The 19,136-nt window shown below is 41.0% G+C and overlaps 1 protein-coding gene and 1 non-coding gene across 2 annotated transcripts in view; one reads left to right on the forward strand and one right to left on the reverse strand.

The window, feature by feature from the left end:
* The window catches only part of htk (AT-rich interaction domain hat-trick), a 125,825-nt gene extending 108,996 nt beyond the window's left edge, over positions 1 to 16,829 (reverse strand). The window contains exons 1-2 of the mRNA XM_080277995.1: positions 16,786 to 16,829; positions 3,968 to 4,015 (exon numbers count right to left, since the gene is read on the reverse strand). Coding sequence (XP_080134121.1) covers positions 3,968 to 4,012 — 45 coding nt within the window. The 5' untranslated portion in view covers positions 4,013 to 4,015; positions 16,786 to 16,829. The remainder of the gene's footprint in view (positions 1 to 3,967; positions 4,016 to 16,785) is intronic.
* LOC145406974 (5S ribosomal RNA) lies at positions 4,228 to 4,346 on the forward strand. Its single transcript, XR_013898640.1, has one exon. It is a non-coding gene; the product is annotated as a 5S ribosomal RNA (ribosomal RNA).
* Positions 16,830 to 19,136: the final 2,307 nt, after the last annotated feature.

Below are 19,136 nucleotides of genomic sequence, written 5' to 3' on the forward strand. Positions count from 1 at the left end.
ATTTGCCCAAAGTCCCCCTTTTCACCCCACTTTTCCCCACTTTACACACACACACACAATCAGTCAATGCATGCATTACACGTAACAACAGGCACAAAAAACAGAAGGGTGATCAGCCTTGTGTCTACTTGGGCAATACCATACGCTGCAGATCGTGAAAAAAAACTCGGCCAAGTAGACACAGATCAGTTGACTGACCAAACATTAAAGATGGCAGAGGCTGCCTGGTCAAGCACTGATCGAAGAAGTTCATTTGATAAAGTTTGTATGCTGAACTGTCAACAAAACTCACATTTAACACATTAATAACCATTCTTATATACGTGATGATGATGATGGGAGGCATTATACTTCATCTTAGCTCAGAGATAAGTGCTTCGTCACTAACTCGTTCATAGCAGTTTTACAAACAAACCAATACACTATTCACAATACCCAAGGGATCTTTAATGCTTCATTACTTAACACAATAAATTTGGTGAAGTTTAACCACCTCATAAGAGAGAAAAATGTCCACAGTTGGAGCACTTGTAGTATGGAGCTGAAGTGGTCACCATCTTCTTTGTTTACAAACAGGGGAGTGCGCCACCTGAGGAATTTGCCCACATGTTTCAAACCTTGCTGCAACCACGCCATAGGTAGTTTATGTGCGTGGTTCATTTTGGGGGGAGTCTGGCACCTTGCCGTGTCACAGAAAACCGTGGCATAGTAGTCCACGCCAAAGGCAACTTGACTGTACCTTTTCACCACTCTATTGTTATCTATTCTCGCCACATGACCATACCATCTCAGTACACTCTCTTCAATTCTGGTGTCCACCAACTTCCTCACTCCACATCTTTCACGAATCACAGTATTTCGTATCCTATCCACCCTCTGTACTCCACATACATTCCTCAGCAGTCCCACCTCCACTGTTCTTATTCTTGACTACAAGGTGTTTATGGCATTTATGGATCTGGAGAAAGCATACGACAAAGCGGACAGAAGGATTGTGGAAGTTTATGCACATGTAGGCTACGACGTAGATGGTAAGCTGCTAGGTGCCGACAAGTTTTTACGATGGTTGTGAAGCACGTGTATGGATAAATGGGCATCTAAGCGAGTGGTTCATGATCGGTGCAGGCGTGCGACAAGGTTGCATGATGTCCCCACGGTTGTTCAATATACTGTATATATAGATATATGGATGGGATGAAAAGTGAAAACATGAGTAATGGAGAGGGGGATGGCGTTTTTAATGAATGGTGATGGGTGGAATATCTGAAATTTGTAGCATGCTGATGATGCAGTACTACTTGCAAATACCAAACAAGAACTTGGTAGACTAGTGCAGTTTTGCTGACGTGTATGAGCGTCGTGCCTTGAGAGTAAATGCAGAAAAGAATAAAGTGATGGTTATTGTGAGAGAAGGTGACTCCCAGTGCGATGTTTCAGTGAATGGAGACAGACTAGAATTGGTGAGAGAGTTCAAATACCTGGGTACAGTGACAGAAAAGAGAGGAAAATGTGCAAAAGAAGTGGAAAGCAGAATGGCACAAGGAAGGAAAGTAGCTGATACAATGAAAGCCTAGATAAGAAACAGAGGCTTGAGTGCTGAAGCTGCATAAGGCTTACATGAAGGAGTGTTAGTGCCAACTTTAATATATAGATGTGAGACTATGGTGTGTCATGAAAATGAAAAGTCAAGAGTGACAGCAGTGGAGATGGAACTGCTGAGAAATATATGTGGAATACAGAGAGTGGATAGGATATGAAATAATGTGATTCATGAAAGATGTGGAGTGAGGAAGTCTGTGGACACCAGAATCAGAGAGTGTACTGAGATGGTATGGTCATGTGGAGAGAATGGATAACAACTGAGTGGTGAAAAACATATAACTGAGCAAATCTGAAGGACGGAGGAGGCAAGGCAGGCCAGAAGAAGGTGGAGAGATAATGTGGACGAGTGTGTGAGGAAGAGAGATTTGGAAGTCGGTGAGCCTAGGAAAATGATAAGAGATCAGGCTGGCTGGATGAATATTGTAAGAAGTGCATAATCAGGGATTTGGCATCCCTTTATAACATGACTGCGTCCGGACTGACTCTATCAGATACGTTTATCTGAAGCTACAGAACATGGTGAATGTTTCTGGCATATCCGATAAAGCCAGGATTCCGGGGGCTTGAATGACGAGTGAATGGAAGTGTGACCCATTGGGATGGGCAAATTTGGGCTGTCTGGACATTGCTACTCCTCACCCTGTCCTAGGGTGGGAAAGGAGGTCAGGATGATGATGATGATGATGATGATATATATATATACAGTATATACTATATATATATATATATATATATATATATACTATATTTGTTATTAATCATGGAAAACCTGTGCCAGTACCTAAATTACTATGCCTGCATAGGGAAAACCTCAACTACTGCATGAATGGACCCCTCCAGTTTATTTTTAGCAGTAACTTCTGGCCGGAGGCTCAAAGCTGATGATAAATAATGAACTTGGTTCTTGAATGGGTTACCAATACATGCCAGTACATAAAATATATGGTATATATAAATAAAAAAATAAATAAAGAGAAGACCTATAAGCTTTCCTAAGTCACCCTATCACTCGTGTGATTTTGGAAAGGCATGGGTGACTCTGGACAGCAGCAGCATTCCAACTGCTATACACTACCCTGTAGTGTGTATAGTGTGACATCAATGAACTCACAAAAAATGGCAGCGTGACTGGGCAGTAAAGGAAAGAAGAGGATATTCATAGGCTCATATGTACAGAAATGACAATTACTAGATGGATATTCAGTGCATCCGTGAATGCAATGCTGGGGGTAGAGGGGGGCTAGGTTTATGACTGAAGAGTTGAGAGAAGGATATGACTGGAGTGTACTGGTGGTGTGCTAAGAAGAGGTTGATTGTGATGGTCTGGACATGTGCAGAGGATGGAGGATGATAACTGTGTGCAATAGAAAGTGTGAACATTGAGGGTAGGGTTGCAAGGGGGAGACCAAAAAAGACCTGGTATGGTACGAGGTCACAGTGTGTGGCTCCTGGGATAAGGGACTCAATAGGGAAGCTGGCAGATATTGAGCAATGTGGAGGGCCACCATCAAGTGACCAAGTCCAACGCAAGCAAGCATGTTGGAGCCTTTATAAATGATACGAACACACCAAAGCAAAGTACAATCCTAGTCTTAAAAAAAAAAAAAAAATGCAACAAAATGGAAATAGCATCCTGTATTCTGCCAGTGATATGTGAAAGAAGCTGCAAAAGGCCAAAAACCTGAGTAAAGTTAAAGTAACAGAACTATAGCTGTATTGTATATGGCAATTTTACCAGCGGGTAGGGCGAGGGAAATAATGTACTGCACTGCAAGTGAACTGAAGGCTAAAACTACTGTACACACTTGCAAAAAAACACTCAAAACACTGATAAGTACAATGTCTTGAAGCTGCAACATTATCTGATACCAGTAATTTGATCACTTAAATCTGGGCTGTCCAAAGTCACCACAGGTCAAAGATATTTTTCACCGAAAGCTGGGTTATTTAAGATATATCAAGCACACAGAACATTTCTAAATTTCAATGGTACTGGTACATAGTTCCAATAGCTTTCACAAATTACAGTACTGTAGTTCTCAAGTTATAATATTGTATACATTCTGGTATGCTCCTACCAAGGAGTTCTGTAACATCAAATTTGACTTCAATTTTAATTTCAAAATATTTGGTGCTAAATCACAATGCCTCCAGTAATGGCCAATCAGCTGTTACTACTTATCAATACAGTATTTTGGCCAACCACTCATCATTAAAGGACCATCTCTCTTCAACATTTGCAATCTGCAAATCTGAACTAAAAACAAAAAGTGAACTGCACTGATCCTCCCACCAACATAATGCACTGTATTTGGGCTACTTCATTAGGCTTTACATAAAATTAGATAAAACAAAGACAAATCACCCTTTTCTTATACTGCTGCACGACAGCTCCTTCAGGTATATCCATTCTCTGAAAAGAAAGAAGAAATTACTTCAAAGTATGAACAACACCAAATACAACCTGAAATGACATACAAAATTTCAAACATACCACTGAAAGAAATCTGACATCATCACAAAGCAGCAGCTTCTACAGATTACTGTCCTTTTACACTAAAATATTGTACAGCACTGGCAAGAGCACTGTCACCAGACATAGGGATGACGATAATTATTAATAATCACAACGGCCATACCACGTTGAGTACACCGCTTCCCGTCCGATCAGCGAAGTTAAGCAACGTTGGGTCTGGTTAGTACTTGGATGGGTGACCGCCTGGGAACACCAGATGCTGTTGGCATCCCTACGTGTTAAGTGGGGTTGGTGGAGGATAGTGCCCCTCCCTGTAAAAACAATTAACTCTAAGCCCTTGGCCACCCTGTTTGGGATACATGGCGTCTGGCAGTGAATGAATGAATGAAATGAATAACTGAAATTATATACTGATAATGATGATGATGGATTCAAAATCAATCATTTTTTTAAAATGACTTGATAAGTACCAGTACTAGAAACAGAAAGTTATAATCCATGACCACACAGCAAAAATGCCAAGCCAGAATTACAAGTTGAAAAGCCTCTCCTAGAACCTCTCCATATACAGTACCATAAGTCTAGTAGCCAAGTTGTATGGTACATGTATATTCATCACTATCTTACTGACATTAATAACACTCTTCTTTCCTTTTTAGTGGCTTTACAATGAGCGATAAGCCTAATAGTTTCCTGTAAGTCAAGAAATAATTTATAATACAAAGCTGGGTGTTAGCCATATAACCAACCCAAACATGTTCCCTACGAGTCAACATGTGGGTTGGTGGAGGGTAATTGTCCTTTCCTGTGAAGCAACTAACTCAAACAGCCACTCCTTCCTTACGGGGGTCTGGCTATACTCTGATAGGTAAATAATCATAAATCACAAGCAAGAAGTACCGGTAAGACAACAGAATACCTTTGATTATTGCTGTGAGTGTTCTATCATCTCTGCAGTCTGTTTGAACCAAAGTTCCATGGATACACATCCAGCATTACAGCATCATATGATAAATTTTTTTTACAATGATAAAAAAGCTGCAGTTAAGGTGAAAAGAAGGCCTCTCCGGGAATGGAAGAAGGGTGGTAACAAAGAAGAATAATTGGTTGCCAAGCGTAGGGCTAGAAAGCCAAGTGTAGGACTAGATAAGAGGTTTACAGGGTGAAGTCAGAGCCACAGAGACTTTTACTGGATAACTAACGGCCATATTCTTAAAAATAATTCCTTCCCTAAACTTTTCCATCTCTTTGAAGGATTTTTCTTTCCCTTCGGTATAGTTAAAGATTTCCTTGGCAGAGAAGGAGAAATGTTCAGGTTGGTAGTCCTGTTAAACTAAAATAACTCATTCTACTGATACCGGTATTTGGTATGGTGGAGCGTTAAATTTATTAACTAATACATCAAAATACGCATATCTCGTGCTGGATAATGAAAGCACAACACATTTGAGATATATATATAGGGGGTTGCCAACACATCCATACTGTTGGTTTGTATTCAGCCATAAATGCCATTCTCGCCAACACCACAGCGGTGTTCACTCCTCAAGACAACATTTTGATGATAAATTATATACGAGGAATATTATTATGCTTAATGTTGTTATTAGTAAGTGTAAGAATCACTTGTTAACACCCGTCTCACGTACTCACATGGCGGCGCTCACTTGTTTTTTTTTCCAGCTGGAAGACATGAGCCCAACCACTCGCGCTCACTTGTTTTTTTTTTCCAGCTGGAAGACATGAGCCCAACCACTCGCGTGACCTTGACGGCACTTTTGGGAAAATTAACAACCAAAATGTTTCTTGAAATGAATCCTCATGGCTCTTGCTAACTGCCGATGGTTGTGAGCCAGTTGGCTCCTAAGGTTTCAGATTAACAAGCCAAATAAATTTTTAGTAGCCAAACTGACTACGAGCCAAAATATTTTACGAGCAATAAATATATTTATTTACACACTGCGATGATTAGAATCATATAATGAGGTTTTAAACATTCACAATGGTGACAAGGAAAGACTTAATAATCGATCACAAAGTCCTTTTTGTTCATTTAAGTAAGATTTACTTATTTTGTAGTTTACTGAGTTTTGAAGTGGATGTATTTTCTACTCGCCAAAAGGCGACTTGAATGTAAAATTTGTTCGCCGAAGGGAAAAAATACTCGCATCTGTGAGCTGTGGCTCGCCAAACAAGAGCCCTGACCCTGGCCATAATGTATAAGATTTGTCAATGTCAGATCATATAAGACTGGATGAATATCAGAGGTAGTACGTCGTCTGCTCTGTTTATGTCTGGGTAATTATCTCAGCCAACATGGGTAACACTTTTAAAGAGATACAATAGTGCTTAAAGATTAGTATAGCGTTGTAAACTGCATCAATAAAGCTATACAGTAACTCCCGTCAACATTTTAAATATAAGACAATGAACCACAACAGAAAGCACAAAACTTATGAAGGAATTTTTGATGAGAAGGTCAAGTAATTCCTTCAAGTTCCAATAATTTCTACTGCCCAGAGGAAAAAAATTTCCCTTCGAGTGGCTCAGGAAGGGAAGGAATTTTTTAAGAATACCACTTCAGCTAAAGATTTCCCTCCCATGCCTCTACAAGGGAAGGAAATGTTTAAGAATACGGCCATAAATCGTGTGGAAGGGAAGAATATGAGTTAGATCTCGTAGTCATAGTCTACTCTGTAACAAACAGCCTCGAAAGGACCAGAAGGTCTGTTGCTGTTTGGTTTCCTCTGTACTCCATTGAAGAGGGAGAACAGGGATACCATAGGTAAGTTGTGTGTAAAGAATGATGAATAAATGGATGTGGTGAACAATGGGGATAGTGAAGATGCATGGAGACAGCATTACAGCCAGTTGTTGAATGAGGAGTTTGACTGGGACAGGGAAGGCTTGGAGCCAGCAGATCCAGCGTTTGGCCCTTGGCCTTTGATTGACGGTGCTACTGTGAGCAGGGCAATAAGCAGGATACAGGTGGGACGGCAGCAGATGTGTCTGAGTTGACTGCTGAATTGTTGAACGTCACAGGAGATAGAGTGGTAAGGTTAGTCACTGACCGGATAAATATGATTATATATGAGTGTGCTGTCCCAGATGATTGGCTGAAGAGTGTAACTGTAAATGTGTACAGGGGAAAGGGTAATGTCCCGGAAAAAGGAAACTACAGAGATACAGGCTACAGCTTTTAGACTAGATAGTGAAAGTAATGGCGAGACTTCTAGAAGGTATGATTAGAGAAAGTGTGAATACTGATGAGATGAAGTTTGGGTTTATGCCAGGCAAAGGGACCACTGATGTCATACTCAATGTTTGACAGCTTCAGGAAAAATATTGTATAGGCTATGAGAAAGAAAAGGAGATTGTACTTTGTTTTTGTTGATTTGGAGAAGGCCTTTGACGGAGTCAATAGAGAGGTGGTGAGGTAGGCAATGAGAAAGCCTGGGATCGAGGAGTGGCTGGTTAGGGTTGGTATGGCCATGCATGATGGTGCTCACACCCAGGTAAGGTGAAGGGAGATGTGAGTGATGAGTTTTCCGTGAATGCTGAGCATCAGGGGGTCAGTCTTGAACCCCTTGTTGCTTATCATGGTACTTGAAGTCCTCTCACATTACTTAAGAAATGGACTCCTGTGGGAGAAGTTGTATGCTGATGATTTGGTGTTGGTTACAGACAATGAAAGGGAGGTGGAGAAAAGATTTAGGAAGTGAAGAGATGGTATGGGGCACAGGGGCAAATGACAGGGAGGTGGACAAAAGATTTAGGAAGTGATGGTATGGGGCACACGGGCTTAAGAGTAAATGCAGCTAAAACAAGCAATGGTACCTAGGGCTGGGGGAAGTACTGTCAAAGAAGAAGGAGAGTGGCCATGTGCGATTTGTCACAAGGGCGTGGCAAGTAATGGACTGGTTGAGTCGATCTTTTTTTTAAGTAAACAATTTATTTGGGTGATAAATGTGCTGAATTATTGTATGACACAATTAAACAGACAAATCAAAGTAAAAATTTGGAGATAATAGCCTTCACATTTGCACAACAAGAGGTTGATGGCAGTGTGAGCCTCAAGTGGCCATGACATCATTGGCCGCCAAGCCCGGAGAAAAAACAAGACTGTGATTCTCAGCTAAGTTGTGTGATTGTGGTTCTGCTGATTAGCCAAGCTTCACTTCGTCATGGCCAAGTCAAAAAATAACCACCACTGATGCTTTGTTCCACTGTGCAAGATCACAAATAGAATCACATCAGAAAAAAGGTTTGATCACTGTTCCAAGAGATGAAAACCAGGAAGCTGCCGTGGCATGCAGTGTGTTGGGAGTACCCCATCACAACAGGCAACTCCGACTGTTGTGAAGTGGTGCGAGGAAATACTGAATCGTTGGTCATTCACCGGATTGGCTCATATAAATGTGCTTGAAAGGGTACAGCAGGGAAGAAAGGTTGCTGGTTCTTTGAAAGCAGTGATAAGAAACAGGGAAGTGAGCATGCAAGTCAAAAAGTTACTACATGACAGTATTGTGATACCAACTCTAACATATGGAAGTGAAGCTTGGATGTTGTTGGAAGGACACAAGTCAAGAGTGAGAGCAGCGGAAATGAGTTACTTAAGAGGAGCCTGTGGAGTCACATGGAGAGACAGGCTGACGAATGGAGATATAAAGGAGCGTTGTGGTGTGGATGTGGATGTGATAGGAAGCGTTATGAGGAACACACTGAGGTGGTTTGGCCATGTGGAGAGGATGGAGGGTGAGAGACTGACGAAGAGAGTGTATGTGAGTGAGGTGGAGGGAGGAAGAGGGAGAGGGAGGCCGAGGATGAGATGGAGGGATGGGGTGGAGAGGTATATGAGAGAGGGGGGGTGTGAGTTGGGAACAGGGCAGTGAAATGGCGGGGGACAGGGCGACGTGGAGGAGATTTGCTTGTGGCCACCCCAAACGGGATTCAGGCGTCTGGCAATAGATAGATAGATAGATAATTTATATCACCATATGTGTTCATCCACACCTATCTATCTATCTATCTATCTATAGACTGACGCCCTAATCCCGCAAAGGGTGGCCGCAGACAAAACGCCTCCAAGTCACTCTGTCACCCACCATTTGACTCCCCTCCCCCCAACTCACCCCCCCCTCCCTCATATACCTCTCAACTCCATCCCTCCACCTCATCCTCGGTCTACCCCTCCCTCTCCCTCCCTCCACCTCACCTACATACACCCTCTTAGTCAGTCTTTCATTCTCCATTCTCTCCACATGTCCAAACCACCTCAGTGTATTTCTCCTAATCTTTTCAACCACATCCACATCTACCCCACAACGTTCCTTCACTTCTTCATTCGTCAACCTGTCCCTCCACGTCACTCCACATGCTCCTCTCAAGTAACTCATTTCCACTGCTCTCACTCTTGACTTGTTCCCCTCTTGCAATGTCCACGCCTCGCTTCCATACGTCAGGGTAGGGATCACAATACCATCATGCAGTGACTTCTTAACTTCCATACTCACCTCCCTATTTCTCATCACTGCTTTCAGTGTACCGACAACCTTTCTTCCCTGCTGTAGACAACCTTTCTTCCCTGCTGTACCCTTTCACGTACTTCATCCCCCAAAGTTCCATCCTTACTCATGACACTACCCAAGTACTTGAATGCACTCACATTCTCCATATCCTCACCATCCAACCTCACTGCACACTCTGTGACTTCATTCCTCTCAAACACCATAACTTTACTTTCGTTTACATTAACTTTCAGCTTCCTCCTCTTACACACTGTCCCAAATTCATTCACCAAACCTTGCAACTCCCATTCATCTTCACTTAACAATACTGTATCATCAGCAAACAGCAACACCGGAAGCTTCCAAATCTCACCCTCATTCATTAGGGCCACCCCCACATCCACTGCCCTACCTTGTACTTCCTTTACAACCCCATCCATATATATATTAAACAGCCATGGAGACATTACACACCCCTGTTTCAGTCCCACATTGAGATCAAAGAACTCACTCAGCTCACCATCCACTCGCACCGTAGCCCTAGCTCCCTCGTACATACTCTTCACAGCACTCAACAATTTCCCCTCCACTCCATATATTCTTAATACCTTCCACATACCTTGCCTATCTATTCTGTCATAAGCTTTCTCCAAGTCCATGAAGGCAGCATACACTTTCCTTCCCTTCTCTAGATACTTCTCCACTAAACATCTTAGAACAAATATCTGATCTACACACCCTTTTCCCTTCCTAAAGCCCCCTTGTTCTTCTCCGACTAGCTCCTCTGTCATATGCCTAACCCTATCAATGAGTATTCTACCATATATTTTACCAGTCACACTAAGAAGGCAAATACCCCTATGGTTACCACATACTTCTCTCTCCCCTTTTCCTTTGTACAGAGGAATAATTATACCTGATTTCCAGTCCTCTGGAACCCTTCCCTCTTCCCAAGCCAATCTACACAACTTCCATATCCACTCCACAACAATCTCACCCCCATACCTAAGCATTTCACCACACACTCCATCAATTCCTGGGGCCTTTCCCAGCTTAATCTTCTTCATCGCTTCCACTACTTCCGACCTACTGATCTCTTCCTCCCTCCTCTCATCTCTTCTTCTCCCAGCCATTCCCCAACCACTTATACTCACACTGCTCTCACTCTCTACATTCAACAAATCCTCAAAGTGCTCCTTCCATCTCCTCAATTTCTCTCTCTTCTCCACCAACAATCTATTATTCCTATCTTTCACTCCCCTACTATTTCCCCTTTCACACTGCCTTACTTTATTTACCTCCTTCCAAAACAATTTCTTAATCTCCCTCCATTTCACACTCAGATTCCTCCCAAACTCTTCATCCACTTTCTTCTTACTCTCCTTCACCAGTCTCTTAACCTCCCTTCTCCTGCTCACATATACCTCTCTCTTTTCTCTCTCATCTTCTCCCCTACCTCTACTCGCCAACCATTCACCATATGCCTTCTTCTTTTGTTCCACAGCTCGTTTCACCTCATCATTCCACCATGCTGTCCCTTGCACACCCTTGCATCTCCTCCTCACTCCACAAACCGCCTCACACGCTGCGCTTATCTCTTCCGTGAATATCTTACATACGTCTTCCACCCCTTCCATCTGCTCTAGCTCATACCTTCCCAATCTTTCTTCCACTATGCTCTTATACTCTGTCCTTTTCTCACTATCTTGCAATTTCTCCACTCTTCTCACAGGAGCTGCTTCCTCCTGTCTTCCCCTTCGCCTCCTCAGCCACTTTCTTTGCAGCTCTACCTTGGCCATCACTAAGTGATGGTCCAAGACTCCATTCCCCCACCCTCTCCACACCCTTGCATCCAACACTTGTCTTCTCATTCGCTCATCCACACACACGTAGTCTATCATTGCCTTTCGTTCAACAAGTTCACCATCCATCCTCCTCATTACTCTCCATGTATACCGGTGGATCATCTTATGACAAAAGTAGGTGTTGGCTATTGCCAACCCCTTACCAGCACAGATGTCCACCAAAGCACTACCATTCCCATCTACTTCAGCTGGCACACCCCACTGACCAACCACTCCATCCACTCGTACATTCCCAACTTTGCCATTCATATCTCCAATCAACAGCACTCTCTCGCTCCTCTCAAACTTGTCCATACATGCTTCTACTTTCGCCCAAAACTCATCTTTCACTCTTGCCACTCGATCCTCTGTTGGAGCATACACACATACAATCGCCCATGCTTGTATACCTACTTTCATCCTCACCCATACAATCCTTGCACCCACTGTTCCATACTCTCTTATATTCTCCTTCCACTTCTTGCTTATCATCAGACATACTCCCTCTCTTGCCCTCTCATTCTCACTGACTCCCGCACATATACCTACACCGTATTCCCATTCTCTCATCCTTTCACCTTTCCATTTAGTTTCAGTCAATCCACATATATCCACTTTTGCATCCTCAAGCACCTGAACAATCTCTCTCTCTTTCACTTCATCATTCACTCCTCTCACATTCCACCTAATTACCTGAAATCCAGTCAAAAATTTGTGCTTCATATGACTACAGTAATAATTTAAAAATCAGGTTTTAAGAGCTAAAACGTGCTAAAGTTTGCGGATATTTATCCTTCAGATCGTCAACACGCAGACAAACATCCATTTTGCAGAAATATTAATCTGAAGCACAAGTAAATGTATTTGCACTGTAACTCAATATTTACACAGAACAGAAGTCAGTCAAGGCAAGTTGTCAAGTTAGAGGTGAAACAATTCGGTAAATTTTTACAAGTGGACAATAGGTTCAGGTTCAGGTTAGTTCGAGGTGTATAGCCTTTCCAACGGCACACCTCTTCACTTCTCTATGTTTATGTTTTATTTTCCTTCAGTTCCTTTTCTCTCTTTTTCCACATATCGTACAGTTGTTCTTTCTTTTTTTCAATATTCTCTGCCTGGAATAAAAACTGTCCAATCACCAGTTCTTCGTCTTCTATTCTGGGTCTCTGTAGCTCTACTATCCTGTTTCTCACTTCCTGTAAACATGGGCAAAATAGTGTAAAATGGGGCAGGTTTTCTTCTACCTGGCACAGCTTACATATTGTGTGTTCTCCTTGGTGCCTCTTTGTGTTCTGGAGGGGTACGCAGTTACTTCTAGCTCTATACCATATTACTGAAGATGGTCTGTTATCATAACATGGTTCTTCTTTTATTTCTTCCTTCCACTTTCTATATATCACTAATGACTCTTTACTTTCCATCTGTTCTTTCCACTTTATTGTATCTTTCTCTCTGATTCTTTGCTTTATTACCTTAATCTTTTTCAGGTTTCTAATTTCTATTCCACTTTCTTCCATATATTTCAGTGATATTTTTCTCCACTGGTTTTTCTGGTCCTCTTTTATTGCCGCCCATATTTTTTCCAATAGTTCATTTCCTCTTTCTTCTATATTCTTTATATATGTTATCCTACCTTCCACAATTCTTGATTTCATATTTGAAATACCTTATTTCTCCTCTCACTGAGCACACTGTTGCACATCTTGAAGCTCCCAGAATCTGTCTACACACACTATTTTCGATTTTCTGCATTTTTTCTATCTCTCCCTCTGTTATATTTATTACATTACTAGCATACAGTATTGCTGGGAGTGCTATGCTCTTCCAAAACGTTTTTCCAATTAATAATTTATTGCTGCTCTTACTTATAATTGGGTATACTATATTTGCCATTTTCTGCATTTTTTCAATCATTTTCTGCTTGTGAGTTTTAAACATGTTCCTTTTATCGTCTATTATCACACCTAGGTAACATATATTTTCTTTTACTTGTATGCCAGCAATTTCAGTTGGTTTTTCCTTCATATTATACACTATTACATCACTTTTTTCTTTGTTTATTTCCAAACCACATTTTTCTCCTACTTCCGTTAGAATTCTTATGCTTCTTTCCACTTCTTCCACTGATGGACTTAACAACAACACGTCATCTGCAAAGAATAGTATACATATTCTGAACAGCTCATTTTCAAATCCACATCCTCTGCTTTCTAGTTCTTTCATAATTATGTAAGTAAGTATTTTGAAAAGAGTTGCTGACCCCGTACATCCTTGCCTGATACCACTGGTTACTGTTATTTCTTTATTCACGTCCTTTCCTACTTCTATTATGATCTTATCATCTTTATAAATCTCTTTTATTGCATCTATTACTGTTGGATGTACTTTGTATCCCATCAATGCTTAAATTAACGCTTCTCTTTTTACTGAATCATATGCTTTTCTAAAATCCACAGCTGTTACTATCAGTGCTTTCTTCCTTTTTAAGCTTTCCTGTACACAATATTGCAGCATAAACAAATTGTCTTCCACTCTCCCTCCTTTCGTGAAGCCTGCTTGTGTTTCTCTTATTCCATTATTCGTCTCTAGGTGGTTTTCGATAGCTTCTTTTAACAGAGACATATAATTTTTATATGAAATGTTTGACAGAGCTATTGGTCTAAGATCTTTAACTGTGGGGTTTCTCTTTTTCTCTATTATTTTTATTTTGGATGCTTTCCACTCCTCTGGTTTCTCCTCCTTCTCTAGTGCTTTTTCATAACATTGTGTATTTTTCTCTAAGAATCTTTCACTTTTTACTAAGGCCTTGTAAAATTCTGGTTTTAGGTTGTCGGGTCCCACTGCCTTCTTGTTTTTCATCTTTGTTACCACTTTTCTCACTCTGTCTCTTGTTTGTTTTGGTTTTTCCATAGGAGTAATTTGTTTCTCTATTTTCATTCCCATGTCTAGATGTTCTCTTAAATTTCTCAGCTGGGACTCCTTGTGTATTTCTTCCTGCAGTTTTTCCCTGTATTTTTGTTTACTATCTTCATTCCATATCTTATTTATTTCATTCTCATGCTTTCTAAATATTTTCTCCCAGAAATTACTGATCTCTTCTGCTGCTGCTTGTTCACTCAGTACTTTTCCATCGTCATCATATATCTGAATCTCTTTCTTTGTATTATGTGGTCTTCCTCTTAGTTTATTTATGTTTTCCCACAACTTTTTACTTTTGTCCTTTCTTATTTCTTCAGTTTTCTTTATTTCATAAGCCTGTACAGCATCTCTTATTTTTCTCTGCACTTTTTTCTTTTGTTCCATGTATCTCTCATTGAGCCTGTGTTTTTCTACTATGTCTTTTTCTTTCCTTTTTTGTCTATTTAGCCTTTTTCTTTCCTTTATGCCTTCTCTTATTTCCTCATTTATCCATGGTGGTTCTATTTTTCTGTGACCCAATCCATTTTTTCTTCTGTATGTTTTCTGGAGTATTTGGTCAGCTGCCTGCTTAATTATTCTATTTAGCTCAGTGACGTTATTTACGTTTTCTTGTGATAGCATTCTCTCCACCTCCTTTATGAATGATTGCAGGGATTCCTCATCAGTCTTATAGTACTTCTGCACTATCCACTGATTTTTACTGAATTTCTTTTGTTCATTCCCTTTAAAGCCAGCCACCACCAAACAATGATCAGAGATGTCATATTTTTCCTTATTTTCATCTACCTCCATATACATAAATCTGTCATACAGTGCTGCATTCACCCCCCAGGTAGTGCAATTTATTTTTCTGACAGCTTTTGATGCGATTTGAATGTTTCCGACCTTCATTTTTGTCGGAAATGCCTCATTTTCCCTCCTTTCCAATCATGAACTTTGATTGGACAAGTAGGTGAAATTATGCATTTTCCGAAAAAAAAATAAATAAAAAACAACTGAACTTGCATCAAAAACCACCAGAAAAATATAATGCACCATCCGTTAACATAACCAAACAGACCAAACCAAACAAAACAGACTTAACGTAACCTCACCAAACAAAATAAAACTAACCAAACCTACCCCAACATACCTAACCGATCCTTGGGGAATAGGTTAATGTAACCTCACCAAACACACTAAACCTAACCAAACCTACCTAACCTATCCTAAGGGAATACGTTAACGTAACCTCGCCAAACACACTAAACCTAACCCAACATACCTGACCTATCCTAGGGGAATACGTTAACGTAACCTCACCAAACACACTAAACCTAACCCAACATATCTAATCTATCCTAGAGGAATGCTTACCCTAGATATACAATTGTCCAGGACGATGATCGTCTGCCAATAACGTCGTGGTTCCAGAACCTTTGAATCCAGTGGTTTATGAGCAATATAATTTGCCGAGCCAGAAGGTGTGTGTTGTCCAATAAAGTTCCTTTGTTGTCAGAAACACAAAAACCACACTGTACCCGTTTCTAGGTTTTTACGTACTTTTTGTACCGACCACAATACCACTGATGTCTGTCTTTTCTAAATTTACACGGTTCCTGACAGTCTGGCCAATAAACTTCCGAAGATAATAAACTGTGTCTTCTAAGAAACTCAATAGCCTCCTCAGATTCCGAGTGGAAACGATTAATCACTGATAAATAATCAATATCACACCCGGGACACACAGCACATCTTTCGTCTTCAGAGGCCATAATGAGAAGGATTTGAATTTTTTCATCCACAAGGAATCAAAGACCGTGGTTCAAATTCATTGGTAGAATACCATCACGTGACCCAAAGTAGGCCTATAAGTGGAAGATACAGACCTACGAGATGCATGCGGTCGAAGGGAAGAGAAACACATGTACAAACGCATGCATTTTTTACCCGGAGTGGGCGAGCGAAGATCCAAGGGTAGTTTTTTTTTGGAATTCTAAATTAACTTCACTATCCCTGAAATTATCAATTTCCAAATGGGGCTATGGGAGTTCAATATGGTCCTTTGGGACTATACTATACGTTAATGGTGCTAAAATTCCTAAACTGAGTATTGTCCACTTGTAAAATAACACCAACGCTTCCGCTAACCTTAGCAAATTTTTGCTCTGAAACCTGAATTTTTCTTAAACAAATTTTTGACTGGATCTCAGATAACTGTGTATGAACTTATATTGTGAAAAAATGATAACAGCATAACATATACAGCTTAACCTAACCTACGGTAACAGTCACCTCTCAAACAAAACCAACTCTAACTTGGGCTTAAGCCATTTGTAAAGATTTTGAGCATGCATCATGCCCAGTCCAAACACACATATCGAAAATAAGTAATGGTTAACTGAAAGCTAATACAAAAGATGTTTGTATAAGATACCGGGCATGCATAAAATCCCACCTGGAAAATATATTGGATCCGGGGTAACGCATTCAAGTGGCCTGAGGTTGACTGGCCTGGCCCTGCAACCTCCCGACAGCCCACCAGGAACCTCGTTCACCCTCCTTCGCATTAGACACTTGCCCCACTCTGGTTAAATTAAGGAACAACTTTCCAAGAGCTCTGAAACTACAGTGGGAGTCAAAATCTCATCACTGGCAATTATATTTCTGGTGCGCCAAACATAAACTAGTTTGTACGATGACACGTACACTAGACCCCTTTATCCGTTCACCAGGGCGTCATCATATATTCACAGACTCACGTGCATCATTATTCTATACGGTAATGATGCACTCGGTTAATTCACACAATTAAGGAGTTCTAACAGACATAATTTACAAGCTAGGCTACTGCACCGTCCTGCACAACATCTGTAACAACAACTTGTCACGAGTCACCCGAACGCTCATTGGTCCAAATTTTAGAAACATGACGGGCTAAGAAACTAGTGCCATTTTCTCCCATTCGGCATTTGAAAGGGTTTATTTATTAATGCAAAACATACTTCAGAACTACTTGGAATGTATTCAAACTCACACTTTCCCTTAAATCTCATTATAAAATTTGATCAGACTATAATCAATATGTAGTACGGGCGTCTCATGTAAGAGGTGACCATACATCTTTAGAAAATCCTGATTGTGGCGGAGTCTTTAAAATTATGGTATACTACATGGTTAGTATTTCTCTTAAGAATTCTTATCTTCTTGTTATGTCATCATCCATTTACTTGATTTTGAATTAATTAATAATATTAACTAACTGTTTAAGCAAATAATTTATTTTGTAATAAATTTTTCGACAGCTATTACATTTAAAACATGCTTTACCGAAATTACCGCTCATCAAGAAAGGAGAGACCGCGGAACGGCACCATAAAAAGTAGTAATATAAGCATTCGATATGAAAACTTCGATAAATGTGCTGATGTACCAAAGTGATGATTTTTTAACGTGGTTACAAGCCATTCTATAAAAGCTTTCTTGGTGTCTACCTCGACTTCCATCACATTCAGTGCCGTGCGCTTTGGCAGATTAGCTCACGGCATGCTATATAACATTTCAATATATTTATTTATTATTGTTATAGTTATTAATTTTATTGTATTTGTTTTGCGAGGCCCAGGCTTACTGTTATGCCGTCCTAAGCCAAATGGCTCATCCTGTTTTGCGCAACATTGGCTAAAGCCCTTAGCCAGCCATAATCCTTTGCGCAACATTAGTGTTATGCTAGGTGTTTTTAGGTCGACTTCTCGTCCTAGAAACACTAGCTGTTGAGCCAGGGTTCTCTTTCGAAACAGGAGCTAGAAGAGGCTACGAGAGGAACAGGGCATGAAAACTCTGGTCAATCAACCTTACACGTGTATTATCTTAATTTACAGACCACTAGGTACAATATGAATATAAGTAAGACACAGTACACTATTCAGACACAAAATCACTATTTAGACAAGAGGACTCCGCCTGGGATCCTGAGGTCTTGGGCTTCACAGGTGTCTGCCAGGTATAGGAGGGGTCCCGTCAAATGTGCTTTCTCTCAGGAGGAACGGGACGATCCTCAGGGGCTGTGTCGTCTTCAACGGGCTATTGGGCGGCGTGGTGAGGCGCCCTCCTCTAGTGGGGCCTCGATAGGGTGTCCAGTCCTCAGGGCTGGGACCGAGTAAGGAGAGTACGCGCGCATGTCTGCGCCTACCCTGAGGAGGTATTTCAGTAGACATGTACAACTAAATTAATTATATAACTTTTAGTACAGCTTACATACCGTACATACGTGCAATGTACTCGTTAAGATAAATCCTAAAGTTCCCTCTATTAGTTCCCGAGTCAAAAGTTAAATGTTTCCCTATCCACAGTTAAGGAGAGCTTATTCTAATTAAGTTGTACTTATACCTGCTCTTATTCACATCATACTCAAGGCTTAGGGGTTATGGTACTCTTGTCAGTGTTGGTGGCCACCCTATAACACTCCACAAGCTCCCAACACTTCAGTCCAGCCATCACAGAGTTCATCCACTCCACCATCATACAATGCGTCCCGGTCATTGACATACCAATGATTGTTAGAGCTGTACGTCCCCACTGGTTACAGGTGTACACCCCCACTGGTTACAGCTGTGCACCTTCACTGGTTACAGCTGTACACTTCTACTGGTTACAGCTGTACACTTCTACTGGTTACAGCAGTACACTCCCACTGGTTACAGCTGTACACTTCCACTGGTTACATCTGTGCACCACCACTGGTTACAGCCATACACCCCTACTCGTTACAGCTGTACATCCCCACTGGTTACATCTGTACATCCCCAC

This window comes from Coenobita brevimanus, chromosome 71 (genome assembly GCF_032717465.1).
Source record: "Coenobita brevimanus isolate Jiangsu-jjx chromosome 71, ASM3271746v2, whole genome shotgun sequence".
Lineage (NCBI taxonomy): Eukaryota > Metazoa > Arthropoda > Malacostraca > Decapoda > Coenobitidae > Coenobita > Coenobita brevimanus.